Source organism: Hylobates moloch, unplaced genomic scaffold (assembly GCF_009828535.3).
Source record: "Hylobates moloch isolate HMO894 unplaced genomic scaffold, HMol_V3 SCAFFOLD_8, whole genome shotgun sequence".
NCBI classification, from domain to species: Eukaryota; Metazoa; Chordata; class Mammalia; order Primates; family Hylobatidae; genus Hylobates; species Hylobates moloch.
The window spans coordinates 52,446,204-52,465,489 of NW_026652283.1; the positions used below are offsets into that span (position 1 = coordinate 52,446,204).

General features: G+C 45.6%; 1 protein-coding gene across 1 annotated transcript in view; it reads right to left on the reverse strand.

Moving 5' to 3' along the window:
• Nucleotides 1–119: 119 nt before the first annotated feature.
• Nucleotides 120–19,286, reverse strand: part of RAB3B (RAB3B, member RAS oncogene family) — a 74,225-nt gene continuing 55,058 nt past the window's right edge. The window contains exons 4-5 of the mRNA XM_032160836.2: nucleotides 15,965–16,089; nucleotides 120–2,145 (exon numbers count right to left, since the gene is read on the reverse strand). Of these exons, the coding sequence (XP_032016727.1) occupies nucleotides 1,958–2,145; nucleotides 15,965–16,089 (313 nt within the window). The 3' untranslated portion in view covers nucleotides 120–1,957. The remainder of the gene's footprint in view (nucleotides 2,146–15,964; nucleotides 16,090–19,286) is intronic.

Here is a 19,286-nt window from a genome sequence, read left to right on the forward strand (position 1 = left end):
CTCCTGCCTCAGCCTCCCAGGTAGCTGGGACTACAGGAATGCACCATCACATCTGGCTAATGTTGTTGTTGTTTTTTTTTTTTTGTAGTGATAGAATTTGACCACATTGCCCAGGCTGGTCTCAAACTCCTGGCCTCAAGTGTTCCTCCTGCCTTGGCTTTCCAAAGTGCTGGGATTACAGGTGTGAGCCACAGCACGCTGGATGGTCCTTTTATTTAGTCATTGGACTGGTTGCTAGTTAATGTACCTTTCTAGGACAATGAGCCGCATTTGAAATGAAGAGAAAACTGGGGCGAGCCTCCCCCTGCCCGCTGACTTTTGAGGTGGCTGAGGATTCAGGCCATGACAGAGAAGAAAGGTTTTCTGGAATCACTGCCAGTTCCACGTCATTATTTCAGCCAAAACCAAATATGTCCCTGTGGCCAAGCAAGCTAGAATAATGAGCTAATTTATTCTGGTCTCTGAGTTTCTTTTCTTTTTTTCCTCAGGTGTTTAATTAAGGGGCTTCCACCAGAAGTGGTTTCCCATGCTCTCTGGTAGAAACTAAGGTTTCACTCCTAGGAGAAAGGGGTTGGGATCAGGATCTCTGAGTTCAATTTTCTCAATTTTTTCAGGGTCATGCCACCTTAAGATTTATTTTGCTTTGAATCATACTTCTCAGTTAGACTGCTCAAGAGCAGTTAAAAGATGGATTGGAGGAAAGGGGCAGGATAGGGAGAAGACCCTGTGAAGAACAGCAGATGGAATTATAGAGGTATTTGACCTAGAGAAAAGGCAAGTCCCAGGAGTCACGATTCCTGTTCTCAAATAGTCTGAAGGTGTCACAGGGCAGAGGAAGCACAGACTGTGAAGTCTCTGACAGCAGAGCTGGTACCAACAGGGAGGGAAGAAGAAGAAGAATTTCCAGGAGGCAGATTTGAGCTTGAAGCAAGGAAAACTTTCTATGAGAGTTGACAAAGATGGTGTGGAAAATGAGCTCCTGTCCCTGCCTAGAAGGTGTGCTTTACAAGAAAGAGATTTGATTGTTAGGCTTGACAGTCACTTGTCAGAAAAAGGAAGGTTAGACCTGACTAGTCAGACTAGGTAAATTTGGAAATCCCATCAAATCTAAAATCCTCAGGTTCTAGGAGTCTAAGAACCAATAACCAATTTCACCAAGTTCCCACAGTGAAGAACCAACTGGAAAGCAGCAAAATCAGAAACTCGTGATCTGTTTCTTGATCTTGCCTGTTTCTCTTTTTCTCTGTTTGTCTTTCTGGAGCACACCTACTTGCTCTTTCATATAGCAGGAACCTCTGGCGTTTTGTAGGGGATAATCCCTTTCTCTTAAGTGTGTTTCTGACTCAGCCTTTGCTCCTTCAGCATCATTACAGAGTCTGCGCTCTCTGAAGATTAGCTCTTCCTGTCGCCACAGCAACTGCCCAGGCCCTGTGGGCATCGGTGGTAACAGGCGCAGGGCTTTGAGAGCCCAAGCTTGACTTGTAGTGAGAGAAAGCTCCACAGGGAGCCCATGGGAAACAAGCACGTTGTGCTTTGAGAAGTTGTCTTTAACAGGATTAGCTATGCAGGCGAGCCGCATTTTACGCAATTGGCATGCCCCTGAAGAATGTGTGTGCGTCAACTTTTGCTAAATGGAGGAACTCTCATTTTAAAGGCAGAGAAGAGACTGTTTTCTAAGTCCCTGTAGTGAATCCCCTTGGTAAAACAGAGTCTTCTTTTGTAAAGTGATTCCCCACCCATGTAGTGACCTGTTCTGTTAGTCTAGTGCTGAGTATCTATTACTGGGACCATCTGCAGAGAACCCCAGGGGCAGGCAAAGAATAGCAGCAACTCATCTTGCTCTGAGTGTGGGCAGTGTGTAACAGGGAGAGTGGGCTGAGAGTGGACAGTGTGTAACAGGGAGAAGCAGACTGGGTGTGGGGCCACAATGAGGGGAGGTCAGGAAGGTGGGCCTTGCCTAGCATGAGCAGTTCTGCTGCAGCAGCGGTGGGGTGTCCGAGAGACGCGTGTTCTTGGAGGAGCCCAGCATCGACGGGTCTGTGTCCAGTGAATCAGACATCTTGTCGCAAATGGCATCCACCAGGCGCTCAAAGGCCTGCCTTACACTGATGTTCTCCTTTGCACTGGCTTCAAAGAAATCAAACCCTGGAAAGAGGAGAGATACAGATAAGGACTTTTCACATCCCTTCTGCTGGAACCCTTCTGTGCCCTCAGCCCAAGCACTCTGGATTAATATGTCCAGTGCTCAGCAGTGAAGCAAAGAGGCCCAATTCCACAGGCAGGGGATTCTGCTTCAAGGAGATGGTACAGGGCAGGAGTTTCCTGCACTGGTCTTTCAGTCAGACTGATCCTAGCTCCACCACTGCCCAGCTGTTTAATTCTGGGCCAAATCACTTATTCTCTTTACAAATCAATTTCCTGGTTTGCAAAAAGGGATAATTTTACCTACTTCATAGAGTTATTTCAAGGATCAGGCAAGACAATGTATGTGAAATGTATAGCCTTGTGCCTGACACAGAGGGGGTCATTAGTGTTTGCTGACAGAGCAAATGCATAAATCTGTGTCCACAGCACTTTACAGTTTCCAAAGCGCTTATCGGATAGATTATTTTATTTGATCTTCATGTTGCCCCTGAGGAAGGAGTCTCAGTCAGATCTTCTCCACTTCACTAATACAAGCACCAGCTTACAGAAGTAAGCTAGCTTGTCCAAGATAAGGAAAAGCACCAGTAGGAGAAGTGGAACTTTTTCGCAGGGATTTTCCTCCTCTTTCCCCTGCCTCTCATTCCCCCTAGGCTGGCCAGCTCTAGTCTGGGCCCTCAAGATTCACACTGAATAAGTCTTCTTTGCCCTTTCCACCCATAGCCACACTGGTTTATTTCCACTCAGTGGGGTTCCTCCTCCCTGAATTCCACTAAAACGATCCAATAGATCTCACCCTCCCTCCACAAACCCAACACAAGGCCCAGGGAAAACTACATCTGAGGTGTGCAACATTCTTGTCTATTTTGTATCTTGAGACCCTTAGCGTCACTTTCTGTGATGAAAAGAACTTGGTTGTCCCAAGAGACACAGCAAAGGCCCTCCTGATTCAAAAAGCCTGCTTTCCACCCGAGGAATCTTGGTCAGCTTGGTGGCAGCCCTTAGAAGCAAAAGTGGCCCTCTCCATCAGTCCCCGGCCCTCTCCCACTTCTCTTGTCTGTCTGCCTTCCTCTTTCCCTTCTTTTGGAGCCTTTCTCCTGTGTCCCTTGCACTTTCTCCTTGGGATTCCTAATATCTTTGGGGCAACTACTATATGCCAGACACTATGCTAGGAGCTTTACTGATATCATCTTCTTTAATCCTCACAATAACCAGTTGGGTAAATAACATCATCTCCAATTTATAAATGAGAATATGAGAGACTGCATAACTCACACAAAGTCATGTGGCTGTATTAGTGGAAACTGGGTTTAGACCTGGGTTTGGCTGTCTCCAAAGTCCACATACAGCTCTGCTTCTCATTTCTTCCCCCTTTTCTCTTTCACTTTGCATTTTTTTTTTCCTGATTATACCTTTTTCTTCCTTTACAAGTCTCTTTGGCCTCCTTTGCTTTAATTCGACTAACAGTATTTGAGTCTGGGCAAGTCACTTCAGCTCTCTGCTCACTTAACCTCTCCAATTCTCAGACTCCCTGTTGTCAAATAAGAAAAACAACAGTGTCTTCCTACCAAGAACAGGTGGGAGGAGTGAGTGAGATGATGAATACATTGCTGTAAAAAAGTGGCCTGTTATAAAGACAGTTTCTTTCTGTTCTTTCAACTTGTTCCTCCCACCTCCTCTCCATCTCTTTCTCCCTCTTTTATCATCTTCTCTAACAAAGGAGGGATCTTTTCCCCCCTCCCTCTTTCTCCCTATTATTCCACTGTCCATAGAGAGGGCTGAAGCCCCCCAGGTATAAACAAGGCCTCTATTTTCCCAGCCTTTTGGCTGGAAGGCACACGCCATTCCTGCCAGCCCACCTCCAGCTGACAGCCTCTCCTATGGCCCATTTCCTGACCTGAGAAAGACAAGCAGCAGAAGTGCCTGCTAATTGTGGACATGTGATGAAGGAGGCGGCAGCTGCTGGCTCATTATCCTCAGGCCATAGAAACCCAGTCAGCTTCAGAGACCCTCCAGCATATCGTTTTTCCTTAATGAACATCACAAAAATTGACTCCCTAGTCTTTGACTGCCTTATCACAAGTGGCAGTGTTTGGGGAGGTGCGGGGAGTGCATTGCTTATTTAGGAAAGAGGCAGACCGGTAAATAAGTAAATAGGTTTTCAGCTCAGATGAAGATGAGGACACAGTTCAAGGCCAGGGGCACAAATCCCTTGTGAGGAAGTGGCACTGAGGGGAGGACATGCCACATCGTACAGAGGGCAGCTACTAGCTGTGTGATCTTGGACAAGTTGCCTAATTGCTCCCAGTCTCTGTTTCATCTATAGAAAGAGGAGAATATTACCTACCCCATAGGATAGTAATGAAAATTAAATCCATGAAAGTATATGATGTGATTGGCATGTGAATACATGGCAATTCTCTTTCCTATATGTTCCTGGCCCACCTTACTCCCAGCTTCCTTGCACCTCTACTGTCTCCAGGGCCTTTGGGGAAATCTCTTTGTCTTCATCACTTATGGTCAATCAATAAGCCAGGTCTTTTTTTTTTTTTTTTTTTAATTTATTTATTTTTTGAGAAACAGAGTCTTGCTCTGTCGCCCAGGCTGGGGTGTAGTGACACAATCTCGGCTCACTGCAACCTCTGCCTCCCAGGTTCAAGCGATTTTCCTGCCTCAGCCTCCCGAGTAGCTGGGATTACAGGTGCCCACCACCACACCCGGCTAATTTTTGTATTTTTAGTAGAGACGGGGTTTCACCATGTTGGCCAGGCTAGTCTGGAACTCACAACCTCAGGTGATCTGCCCGCCTTGGTCTCCCAAAGTGCTGGGATTACAGGCATGAGCCACAGTGACTGGCCCACCAAGTCTTTATTGAGCATTGACCTTGTGCCATGTCTTGTGTTGAGTGTTAGAGATACAGATACAGGGAGATCAATTATAGTTGTAGAAAAGACATACTAATAAAGGCATCAGTCTCTCCCACCTGCAGTTCACATTAACAGTTCACAAATACGAAAACAACCATGTGAGTGGGGTGGGGCAAGGCAAAGGTTAGCACCTGTAATTTGCAGACAGGAAAACTGAGACTCAGAGATGGGCCAGGGGTCTATCCCTTATGCCTCCTTGTCTCACTCTCAGGTGGAACAGCAACAGAGCAAGCTGTAACATTCTAACCCAGGTAGAGGAAACCAGAGGCCATGCAGGGATGCAGGAGAGAGAGAAGCTGGCAGGGAAGGAGAGGAGGAGGAAGCTTCTTGAAGTTAGTGAGGATGTGAGCCTTTAAAGTCAGAACTCAGGCTGGGTGCAGTGGCTCATGCCTGTAATCCCTGCGGTTTGGGAGGCCAAGGTGGGTGGATCACCTGAGGTCAGGAGTTAGAGACCAGCCTGGCCAACATGGTGAAACCTCGTCTCTACTAAAAATACAAAAATTAACCGGGTGTGGTGGCACTGCCTGTAATCCCAGCTACTCGGGAGGCTGAGGCAGAAGAATCGCTTGAACCTGGGAGGCGGACGTTGCAGTGAGCTGAGATTGCACCACTGCACTCCTGCCTGGGCGACAGAGTGCAACTCTGTCTCAAAAAAAAAAAAAAAGTCAGAACTGAGCAAAACTGCCTAGGTGCCAGTGGCTCAAGCCTGGAATCCCAGTGCTTTGGGGGTGCCAAGGCAGGAAGGTTGCTTAAGGCCAGGTGTTCGAGACCATAAATAAATAAATGAATACACAAATAAATTACATTAAAAATAATTAAGCAAAACTCTTCACCTAACTTCTTCTCATTCTTTAGGACTCAGCTTACATATGGTATCTTCATTCTCCTCTGTGCTTCCTCCTGCCATAGCACTTTTTACCCTGCATGGCAGAAGTCCATACAGACAGGGAGCTCCCCAAACAGGAACTATGTCATTCTGAGCCCCAGCACCACCTGGAAGAGTAGGTGCTTAGTGAATGTTGGTGGAATGAATAGTTGAATTAAGGAGGTGGGAATGAGCAAGGAGGGTGTGGTTGAGGGGATGCAGATAGTGTGGGTCATGAAAGCTCAGCTCAACGAGCATGGTAGACCCTGTGCTGGGCACTGGGGACAGCGAGGTGAATCAGACACAGCCCTTACCTTTGAGGAGCCCCTAGTCTGTTGTGGAAGATAGACACATTGACAATATTACAGGACAATAAGTGTTGGAATGGAGGGAAGCCAGGGGATTGTCAGGGCACAGAGAAAGCATCTAACCAAGCCTGGAGACCAGGAAAGGTTTCTTGGAGAAGCTGATGCTTAAGCAGATATCAGCTAGACAAAGACATGTCACTGTGAGTGTATGTGTGAGCACAGGCATGTCTAGCATAGCACAACAGGCAGGGGAGACAGCATGAATAGAGCACATATAAGGGGGCAAAATCAGCCTTGGTCTATGCAAAAAGGGCCATAGCAGTTTGTTATCCTTAGAGCAGGAAACCCTAAGTGGTGCGAGTTGAGTCAGCAGGGGGCCAAACAGGGGGAGCTCTTGTGTCATGCAAGGAGATGTCTTTACTGTCATCTCAAAGGTACCCGGAATGTGAGAACTGTGACTCAAGTTACCAACTCATGGGTCTAGCCAGCTCAAGGGCCTCTTTTGCTTAGCAGAATAACCCCAAATACACCCCACCCAATTACTGTCAGATTCCTGAAATATTCTTCATTAGTAGGTCCATATGCTAACCTTTTCCTCAGTTCATTAATAAGGACTTTTAGGAGCTGAGAATCTAGTGAGGCCAGGAAGATGACAACCAATTAACCAGACTAGCCCCCAGTCCTTTTCTCCTCCTAACTGGCTGTAGAACAATGACATTTCTGCTGTCTTTAATGGGGCTCATTCTTAACTGAATCTGAGATGTTCCCCCACCCCCCCCACCAAAATGATCATGTTTATCTACTTTGTCCAAAGCCAGCTGTCACAGACCCATAGACTGCATCCACACTGCCTGCTTCTGAATATGACCTCAGAATTCTATTCAGAAACTTGCAACCAGCTAAACTCACCTCTCCTCATCCCAACACTGCTCCAGAACATGTGTCCTCCACGGTTCAGATCCCTTGTCCATCCTGCTCTGACACTACCTCATCTCTGTCATTTATCAGCCTTCAACTCACATCCTCTGGTCACTGATGATTTGGGCTCAGTGGGACTCACTGTCTTCCTTTCTATTCAAGGCTTGTTTTCATTCTCTGGAACTTTGAGTGTCATGTGGACAATCCATCCGGCACCTTGGATGGACCTTCTCTTCCATTTTGCTTCAGCTATTCACCTGTCCCTATAACTTGAGCTACTTTGACTTGGATTTGTGTCACTGGGATTGAAAGAGGTCTGATCAATTCAATATCCAACCTCACTGGCTGAACACCCAAGACCTGGCATGGCCTGGTCTCTACTCCCCCAGCTTCATCTTCCTGGCTCACACTATGCTCCAGAAACATCAGTGCTTCCTCGTTTTGTGCCATTGCTCATGTTATTAATCTCTAGCTACTACTCCTAATCATCTTCATTATTCATCTGTGGAATTACAGATCCCAGAGAAGCTTCACTTTTTCTTCCCCACAACACCTCTACCACTCAGAACATACAATATCTCTCTCCCCTGTACTCTCATGGAACTTTGTGTGATTGTTTCAGTCAGATTCCAACCAGAAAAATGGGAACTCTTCTTTACACCAGAAGGAATTGCTTATATAGGTGATGGAAGAACTAAGAAGCTAAACAGAATATTGAGGAAACCCAGAGATTATCAAAAGCAAAAAATACTAGTATTAGAGCTAAAAGAAGCTGGAACCATGAAAGCAGGAGTCACAGTAGAGGAGCAGCCCCTGCTGGGGGGCCAGCTGAGGCAGGGGGAAAATACCTGGATTTCTCCCTTTTCTGCATCTCCAATCACCTGCCAATGTCTCCCCTTGGCTAGTCCCAGCCAGAAGCTACTATCACAGGAGCCTGGGAAACATAGCCTGCAAAGGTCAACCCCTCAGAGGGGGTTGCAGGAAAAACAACAGGAGAGGGTGAAGAATAATCGCAAGTAGGATGAGGACTGGCATAGCCATCAACTCAAAGAAGGTTATAATTATCTGTTTACAATTTTGTTTCCCTAGTCAGTGTGCATCTTGAGGGAAGGGAACCCATTCACCTCTGTGTCCCCAGAGTCCATGATGTGTTCAGTGACTGTGAACTGCCCTGCCTGCAAGAGATTTTATACCTCCACATTACCACTAGCTTGCAGTGCCTCCTTGTGGGAAGAATACGTCTCCCCACTCCATCGACATCAAGTTTGATTATGTGACTTGCTTTGGCCAATGGATGTGGACAGAAGTGATGTGATCTAAGTCCCAAGGAAGCTTTAAGAGGCTTTGCGTGGTTTAGCCATCCCAAACGGACCCCAGAGTAAGAAAATGCATGGAACAGAATTGCAGCTGACTTGTAGCTGGTATGTAATGAGTGAGAAAGAAACCCTTATTCTCCTGACTCAGGTTGTGTGTTACCACAGCATAATCTAAAGAAATCTCACCAACATTGTGGCTGAGGGTGGAAATGTGAAGAGAAACTATGACAGGCTTTTGGGAAAACATCATTGGATGATATGAGAACATTAGGATTTTGAGTCAAAGTCTGAGTTTGAGTACGGGGCCTGCCATCTACTACTTACATGGCTTAGAAAAGTTACATAATCTTAGAGTGGGAAAATAAAGATACAGAAGTGTGGCACAGCTCATTGTGTGCAAGAAAATGCAAGTGGTCTGGACTCAGCTTCTTCATCAAGAAAATCACTGGTTTACTACTGTACTGGTGATAATATACTATGTACTATACAGCAATACAAATACTGTATTACTATAGCTGATGATAATGCAGCCTTCCATGCTAGGAATGACAGCAAAGGTCACAAGAGGATTTTCGTGAAAGCATATTGTGAATTTTAAGACACTGTTAGTTATTATCAGTGCCAACTAGGCCTTTCTTTCTCTGCAACCACTCAATGACGCAAGGTTCCTTGGTTCATCTCAATCTAGAAAACACACACACACACACACACACACACACACACACACACACACACATTTATTGAGCACCTAAAATAAGCAAGGCAGTGTATGAGAGTCTGTGGGGTCTGAGTGATGAATGGGGAATTGGGTAAATTGAAATCACAGAATCAAAGTGGGAAAGGGCCAAACAGATCTTCCTACTCAACTAATCCAAACTGCATGTTTTACAGATAGGTAAATGCAGAGACCCAGAGACAGCAAATGCAATGCTCAAAGTCACATAGTAAAGTAGTAGCAGAAGCAGGATAAAACTCTGAATCTCCTAATTCCTAGTCTGGGCGTGCGTTTCCCATTACACTATGCTGGTATGTGTGTGTTTCAAAACTACATTTTGGGCTGGGCATGGTGGCTCAAGCCTGTAATCCCAGCACTTTGGGAGACCAAAGCTGGCAGACCACTTGAGCCCAGGAGTTTGAGACCAGCCTGGGCAACATAGTGAAACCCCATCTTTACCAAAAAAGCAAGCAAGCAAACAACCAAAAAACATAAAAGTTAGCTGGGTATGGTGGTGCATGCCATGCTTGTAATCCCAGCTATTTGGGATCAGGAGACTGAGGCAGGAAGATTGCTTGAGTCCAGTAGGTGAAGGTTGCAGTGAGTCAAGATTGTGTCACTGCACTCCAGCCTGGATGACAGAGCAAGACCTTGTCTCAAAACAAAATAAAACAAAAAAATACATTGTGGATGGTCTCTCCTTCCTTTGTAGGCAGAAGCACATTTCCCTTTTACTAGCTTCCCTGGGTTCTGGCCAGATCTCCAGTCAGATCCAGGAAAGGGACAAGAAGCCCCTTTCCGAGGAGCACATGGAGGCAGAACCCTAAAAGGTCATGCTTCCTGAAATAAAAGTCCCTAAAACTCCTCTACTGCTCCAAACACCCACCTGCCTCAGCATCTATATGATCTCAACAAAGTCCCAGGAACTTTGAGGATATGGAAGGCCGACCACAACACACAGCTTTTTTTTTTTCTTTTTTTAGACGGAGTTTTGCTCTTGTTGCCCAGGCTGGAGTGCAATGGCGCGATCTCTGCTCACCGCAACCTCTGCCTCCCGGGTTCAAGCGATTCTCCTGCCTCAGCCTCTCGAGTAGCTGGGATTACAGGCATGCACCACCACGCCTGGCTAATTTTTGTATTTTTAGTAGAGATGAGGTTTCTCCATGTTGGTCAGGCTGGTCTCGAACTCCCGACCTCAGATGATCCACCTGCCTTGAACTCCCAAAGTGCTGGGATTACAGGTGTGAGCCACCAAGCCCGGCCTCACAGCTTTAATAAATGCGAATTGTTGGCCATATCAATAGTCTTGACTGAGTGTGCTGAGAAAAGCTACAAGAAAGGGAATCCTGAGGAGGGATCCCATAAAGCAGAGAATGGCATTACTGCACTGGCAAAGATACCACTGAAACTGACTTAATACCTGAGACAGCAGAGGGGTAGTCACTGGGTGAGGGTGAGGAAGGCTGAGCATCCCCCCTCACCGTTCCCAGATCTGATCATATCCTTGCAAGATTCTTAACGTGGTCTACAAGATCCTGTATCATCTGATCTCTGCCCATCTGTCCATCCTCATCTCATGCTACTCTCCCTTGATTATTTAGTCCCTGTGCCATGGCCTTCTTTCAATTTCATAAATATTTCACGCTTTAACCCACATTGGGACTATTCTGGATGTGGAACATGCCCCTCCCCACACTCTACTCTTTGCCTGGCTAGCCTTTTCTCATCTTTTTGTTCTCACCTTAAGTGTTACTTTCTCAGAAAACCTTAACTCTCCAGCCTAAAATTAGGTTTCTCTCTTGCACTTCTTCATAGCACTTGTGGTGGACTTATGTTAACTTCTATCTGCCCCCTTCATTCCCTCCTTTAGGAAACCACCATTTTAAACAGTTATATTGGGACTATGTTGCCATACTTGCCTCCCCCAGCCACTGGGATGGGCACATGACTCACAGGTGACCAATCATAGTATTCCCGGGGATTGATTCATAGTGGTTGGGAGAGAGAAGGTCTCTTTTCAGAGGAATTGGGAAGCCGTGAATCTGCCATCATCCCTCTAACTCCCCATGCAGAGAGTCTGGCTATAGAAGGAGGAGAGGGGATAAGTAAAGCTGAGAAATGGAGAGTGCAATTGAGCCCTGGGTCTCGTGGACTTCCCAGTTACAGGAGCTAATACATTCTCTCTCTCTCTTTTTTTTTTTTCTTTTTTGAGATGGAGTCTTGCTCTGTCACCCAGGCTGGAGTGTAGTGGGGCAATCTCAGCTCACTGTAACCTCTGCCTCCTGGGTTCAAAGGATTCTCCTGCTTCAGCCTCCTGAACTACATGCTCGGCTAATTTTTGTATTTTTAGTAGAGATGGGGTTTCACCATGTTGACCAGGCTGGTACCAAACCAGGCTGACCTCAAGTGATCCACCCACCTCAGCCTCCCAAAGTGCTGGGATTACAGGCATGAGCCACTGCGCCCAGCCAATTCTATTTTTTTTTATTAAAGCTAGTTTGATTTGCAATTTTATCACTTGCAATAACAAAAGTCCTAACTCAAGTAGAACTTATCACAATTTTAACAACTGTATTGAGCCATAATTCACATACCATACAATTCACCCATTTTTTTGCACAATTTTTAATTAATATTTGTGTAAGTATTTGTTTAATGTCTCTTTCCCCATTAGTTCCATGACAGTAAGGATTGCAGCTGTTTGTTCATCATTCATTATGTCTTAAGTGCCAGGGCAGAACTTGGCTCAGCGTGCTCAATAAATGTTTTTCGCTGAATAAGTAAAATGTATTAATGAATATCTACCCTATGCTGGGTCCTTAGGATAATGAAACAAATCAGACACAATCCATGCAGTAGAAGCCTAGGAGGAGAGATAAACATGTAAATAGGCAAGTTCTGGTGATCAGTAGCAGAAAGCTCAGGGAGTTGAGTTAGGCAGAGATGGGTTACCTTGACCTGCCCAAACCTAACCAATTCATTAAGGTCTTCTTCAAGTGCCTTCCTAAAAACACGGCACTAAGATTTAATCTCACGTTTTCCTAAATAAATTTGATAGGTTTATACTGAGTCCACCACTTGCTAATGGTATAAGCTTGAGCAAGTTATTTAACCTCTCTGAACCTCATTTTTGAGAGTATTGGACATGCTCTATAGTACCTAGCTTGAAGGTTTATAAAGAGACTTAAATGAGATAATTAATGCTAAACATTTCACATAGTACCTTGTTCAATATATATCAGCTATGATTACCACATTTGCTGTGTAGTAAAGTTAAGTGGTTAGGAGCACAGGCTCTGGGAGCCAGACTACTGCCTGAGTTGAAATACTGGTTCTACCCTTTTACTAGCTGTGTGACTTTGGCAAGTTACTCAACTTCTCTGTGCCTCGCTTTTCTCATCTGTTAAAAAAACACACACACACAAAATGTGGAGATAAGAAAAGAACATATCTTGGAGAGTTTTAGAGGGATTAAATTAGATGTGTAATACTTTAAAACACTTAGAATAAATAGTGCCTGACACATGGTAAGCACCTAATAAATGTTTAACCAATTCACCTTTAAAAAATCTTAGAATGGGTCGGGCGCGGTGGCTCACGCTTGTAATCCCAGCACTTTGGGAGGCCGAGGAGGGTGGATCACGAGGTCAGGAGATCGAGACCATGGTGAAACCCCGTCTCTACTAAAAATACAAAAAATTAGCCGGGCATGGTGGTGGGCGCCTGTAGTCCCAGCTACTCGGAGAGGCTGAGGCAGGAGAATGGCGTGAACCTGGGAGGCGGAGCTTGCAGTGAGCAGAGATTGCGCCACTGCACTCCAGCCTGGGCGACAGAGCGAGACTCTGTCTCAAAAAAAAAAAAAAAAAAAAAAATCTTAGAATGGCCATGCGAGGTGGCTCATGCCTATAATCCCAGCACTTTGGGAGGCTGAGGTGGGCAGATCACCCGAGGTCAGGAGTTCGAGACCAGCCAGGCCAACATGATGAAACCCTGTCTCTACTGAAAATACAAAAAATTAGCCGAGCATGGTGCTGGGTGCCTATAATCCCAGCTACTCGGGAGGCTAAGGCAGGAGAATCACTTGAACCCGGGAGGCAGAGGTTGCAGTGAGCCGAGATCATCCCACTGCATTCCAGCCTGGGTGACAAGAGTGAAACTCCATCTCAAAAAAAAAAAATCTTAGTGAGAAGGGCTTGGCATGCTGGTATATTTTTTTCTAATACATATCCAAATATGTATTAGAAAATAAATACACAAAATCATCCTGCACAATTCCAGTGGCGTGAGTCCCCTCTTTGGGCAACATTACTCCAGACTCACACTATCCGGTGATTTATGGTTCCCTGACCCACAAGGTTGCTCCTTGCCTCTGCCGGGATTATGCCCCTGCCCGGAATGCCCTTAACTCTCTTCTTCACTTGACTGGTCCTACTTATCTTCAAGACTCCACTTGGGCATTATGTTCTCTGATCCCAGGAGAATCAGGTTCCTCCTCTATGCTCCCCCAACATCCCTCTGTCACAGCCCTGACCAACTGGACTATGACTGTCACTGTAGGCTCTCTCACTGGATCGAGCTTCTTCAGACCAGGAAATGTAGGCTATTTCACAGCTCAGGGCCTAGAACAGAGTAGGCACTCAGGAAGTCTTCATTGGACAATAAAATGAAGTACCCAAATACTTAACATCACAAAGTTAATCAAAACATATTTTTGCATCCTCCGTGCCTGGCCGCATGCTAGGCACAGTAGACACAAAGACAAACAAGATTCATTTCCTGTCTGCAAGGAACTTTCGGGAGACAGACAAGTAAATGAGTGCATCCAAGTGTGATGGGTACTGTAACTCTTCTATGTATGGGGTGCATTGAGAGAACAAATAAAGAGCTCCGGCGGGGGGCTAGGAAAGGTTTCATAGAAGATGTGAAGTGTGAGCTGTTTTGAAAGCTGAGTGGGGGCTCACCAGCTGGATGAGGGTAGAAGATGGGGAGTAAAAGACAGCACTCCAAGCAGATGAAATATAGTCAGTCCAAGGAGAGTGCTGGGAGCCTCCAGGGAGACTACAGGTTGAAAGCCTAAAGGGACCATCTGAAGTTCTCCAGGTGTGGGCTTCATCACTTGCTTATTGTTCTATGGACCACATGGAGGCATTTTCTGGACTCTGAGAACCTCTGTGATAGCGTAGAAACAGCAAGGCCCAAGATGACCCAACCTCCCTGTTTATTAAGCACTTACAGTTTGCTACAGTTTACAGGCCACCTTGGGGAGAAAAAAGTATACAACACACACATACACACATACTCATAATGCAAATATATAACACACACAATTCACACTTGTATTTTATACAGATTACCCACCTATAAGCCCAAATATCTGTTCTTCAGAAACTGTCAGAGACTTTAAACTCTCCACTCCTCAATACTTACAACCCTTAGGATGTGAGATATACTTAGGGAGACTGGCTAAAAGCTAAGCAGTACATCTATTCTAGAGGAAGATTTCAAACTTTCACACCTACAGGCATGGAACTCTTTGTGTAAGGCAACCTTACCCTGGACCCCAATACATAAAATAAAAGCTCTTCTTTTAAGCAAAGGTAGGTAGAGTTCTGCTTTGGGGCCACTGAGACATGCCTGGGCACCTAGGCCTCAAAGGAGCACGAGGATCAAAATATGTTAAGCTTGGAAAAAGTCAGGACATCGATGAGCTACATACTCAAATCACATAGTTTTGTTCCTTCATACTATTACTTTTGTTGTGAATTGTGTTTTGGTGAGAAGCATGAATTTGCATTGAGATAAACTATAAGAACAGCATATAAATACTCAGTGCTGGAAGGATGGTTGATATTCAGAACATGGTCACATTCAGCATACAGCGTCTGCTCTACAGTTGATGATGAAGAGTAGTGCTTCTCTGGAATAATGGGTTTGTTTTTATACTAGGACACTCTAAACCATGTAACTGATTATGTTTCCCTCTTGGCAAAGGTTGCTAGGAAGCTCAAAGGCAACATTTTGGCCCAACTCTTGCAGGTGTCCAAGAACTTAATACTTATCCTAGCTTCCTCTTATTTTTCCCTCACCCTTGCTTTCCCTTTGCTCCAATTTTCTCACTTATTTATTTATTTTTATTGTTGTATTGTGGCAATTTTTATAAGACATCTCAAGTCCTTTGTGGAAGGAACTGGTAAAAATAAGAGGTTTTTTTTTGTTTTTTTTTGTTTTTTGAGACGGAGTCTCGCTCTGTCACCCAGGCTGGAGTGCAGTGGCGTGATCTTGGCTCACTGCAAGCTCCCCCTCCTGGGTTCACGCCATTCTCCTGCCTCAGCCTCCGGAGTAGCTGGGACTACAGGTGCCCGCCACTGCACCTGGCTAATTTTTTGTATTTTTAGTAGAGACGGGGTTTCACCGTGGCCTTGATCTCCTGACCTCGTGATCCACCCGCCTCGGCCTCCCAAAGTGCTGAGATTACAGGCGTGAGCCACCGCGCCCAGCCTAAAATAAGAGTTTATAAATTTAAAATTTATTTACATATTCAATATAACAAAATATATACATATCAAAAATGATGAATTATCTAAAACTCACAGCACAAAGCCCATATGAACATCATACAAATATAAAGCAATACACACAGATCACAGAGGTACATAATTCACAATCACAACACTAATGTCATAAATACAAACACACTCATGCCTTCTGTTTACTCCACCCTCATGAGCATGTGTACAACTGCACACGTGCACACACATGTGTCATGTACATACCAAGCTGCTCTGCGAGGAGCCGGCCCTTCTCAGTGGGAACAACCCTCTCTTCCTCCATGTCACACTTGTTCCCCACCAGAATAACTTGTGCATTGTCCCAGGAGTAGGTCTTGATCTGAGTAGCCCTAAAATGAGATAGAAAGAGATATGTTAATCATATTCCTATAGACTGAATGTCTGTGTCCCCATTTCCAAATTTACATGTTGAAGCCTAATCCCCAATGTAATGGTATTTGGAGGTGGAGTCTTTGGGATGTAATTATGTCAATGAGGCTAGAGTCCTAATAAATGTGTCCATATAAGAAGAGAAAGAAGCTAGAGTTCTCTTTCTCTCTTGGCCATGGGAGGATACAACAAGAAGCTGGCTGTCTCCAGATACTGGAGCTGCTGGCACCTTGATCTTAGACTTCCTAGCTCCAGAACTGTGAGAAAGAAACGTCCGTTATTTAAGCCACCAAGTCTATAGTATTCTTGTTATAGCAGCCCAAACCGACCAAGACACATACCCTCCTATGACAAAAAGAAAACTGCAAAGTGTGAAGAAATGGTTTCTCTTCCACAGGACTAGCAACACCCAAGTTATTGCCAATTAATTCAGCTGAGGACAGACAGATACCTGTCCCTGCTGGCTGTCACAGATGCTGACTCCTAAGCCCTAGCTGCAAACCTCATCCATCTTTTTGAAGTCCACCTCTACCATATCTGGCCATCCCTCTCCTCACTGGGAAGAGAGGTCTTTCTAAAACAGGTATTTGATCACAAGGTATCTTTTCTTAAAAGCCTTCTCTGGCCCCCAGCTAGCTATGTGATCAAGTCCAGATTCCTCAGTTCAAGATTACTCATGCTGTGTCTCTCCAGCCTCATTACCCATTCTCCTGCCTCCCAAACCTTTTTACTCATTCCCCAAAAACTCTTCCACAGCTTGTGCTTTTGCCTACACTGGGAATTCCTTCCCCACAACTAACTCATCCTCGAGGGCCCCGTGCTGATCCCACAACACCTTGAGGGGAGCCTCTTCAAGCTTCCCCTAGATCCACTTAGCCTCCACCTCCTCCTATGTGATTCATAAACCTTCCCTGACGCCTCGGATTATGATTATTTGCAGAAACCAAAATGTCAGCAGTGGTTACCTTCATATAAGATGATTATAAGACTTTTAAAAAATACTTTCGGCCGGGTGCGGTGGCCCACGCCTGTAATCCCAGCACTTTGTGAGGCCGAGGTGGGCAGATCATGAGGTCAAGAGATCGAGACCATCCTGGCTAACACAGTGAAACCCTGTCTCCACTAAAAATTAAAAAAAAAAAAAATATTAGCCGGGCGTGGTGGCGGGCGTCTGTAGTCCCAGCTACTCGGGAAGCTGAGGCAGGAGAATGGCGTGAACCCAGGAGGCAGAGCTTGCAGTGAGCCAAGATCGCATCACTACACTCCAGCCTGGGTGACAGAGTGAGACTCCATCTCAAAAAAAAAAAAACCTTTTCAAATTTCTGTACTTTTCACATTTTTGAAAGTGAGCATGTATTACTTCTATAATTAAAAACAAAATTTTAAGAGGAAATAAAAAAGGACTCTCTTATATTATGAAGACATCTTTTTGTGGAGATGGGCCTAACATTCCCCAAAGACCCCATCAGGTAGAAATGATTACTTCCTCTTTTGGTCTCCTGCACATTTACCATGACACCTATTACACTTGGCTGAATTTCTATTTCTCCCTGAGGGCAAGGACCGACCTATTCATCTTTGGGATGCCAATACCCAGCACAGAACACAGAGCAAAGAAGGTGTCAGTGAATGTTGATAAATGAACGAGCCAGTGAATGGTTAGTCCTGAAGCAGATCTTGAATCTGACTCTACCCTGACACTGACAACCTAACTCAACCCTAACTGCAACCTGAACCTATTACTGACCCTGCTCTTAAAGCTGATCTTACCAGCAACCTTCTCATTTATGGTGAGAAGCCATTCCCTCAAAGGATGGAATTCACTCAAACACCACTTCTTGTGGGCCCACAGGAAACCAGGCCAAATTCTGGGCACTGGGGCTTGGATGGCAGGTAGGGGTGAGGCTGAGACCAAGTTACTCACAGACAAAACTCAAAGGCCGGTGCTTGGGAGAGATAGACCCTCAGTCTTCAGACTCAAGGCAGGTAACTGGGGCCAGCTCTCCTTATCTCCCATTCTACTCTTTCCTTCATCTTCCTCCCTTCTCCCACCCCATTTCCTCTCAGCTCCCAGATTAGCAACAAACTCAGGTTATTCTTGGAGGAATCGTCACCAGGTGTTAAAGTCACCGTGTTCCTGAGGCAGAATGAACAGAGACTGAGGGAGGAAAGGAAGAGGGTCAAGGCCAACAGGGAAATGGGCAGTGTGGAGACACTTCAGGGGAGATGTGATGAGAGAGAAGAGGAGGAGCAGGGAGAGGGGAGGAAGGGAGGAAAATGATGAGTGGAGAAAGTAAAGGGAAGGGGAAGAGAACAGAGGAAGGAGAGGAGAAAGATCCAAGGTAGAGGGAAGAAAGAGTTATTAAAAAGGAAGGGGCAGAAAGGAGGAAGAAGAGGATAACCAAGAGGCAGAAAAGGAGAACATAGACCCCCAGGAATGACAGACATGCTGATGACACCCTGAACTGCTGGTCAGAACAGGGGAGTGCAGCAGGCAGCCCACAAGGTCTGTGAAGCCAACACAGCTTCACACAATTATGGCAACTGCTCCCTGGGAGAAGCGAAGTCCTCGAAGGTCACTATTAGGCAAAAGGGAGGAGACAAGCCCAGCACTGGCCAGCACTGCTGCTGTGTGCCTGGCCTGCTCGGCCTTTCCGATTCTGAAGGACAGCCACCACACAGATGTCCTACCTTCTCCCATCCTCATCTGAGCAGGGACACTGGGTCCTGGCCCTCCCTCTCACATGTCCTTCCCCTCAGGCTCCCTTCTCCTGGGAATCGTGCCCCAGGAGGAAAGCTATAAGTTGCTCGGAGGTTGCAACTCTGGGGTGCTGTACTGATTTCCATTGCATATTGAGCCTTGATGAACTTGGACTGTATGTGCTCCTGGACACCTGGCTCAGCCCAGGGATAAACTTTAAGAGCTATGTGCATTCACTCTCCACTGGAGCTACAGTAATCTTCCTGAAACGCAAATGTGAACCTGTTGGTTTCTAATTCGTACGTCATCACCTATGGGACAGAATCCAAACTCCTTATAGCAGTACACAAAACCCTTCATGACCTATGCCCTTCAACACTCGCACCTACCTTCTCACCTTTGCACATCTGTACTTGTTTTCTGGAACATCCTTATTCATTTGTCCCTCGGGCTAAC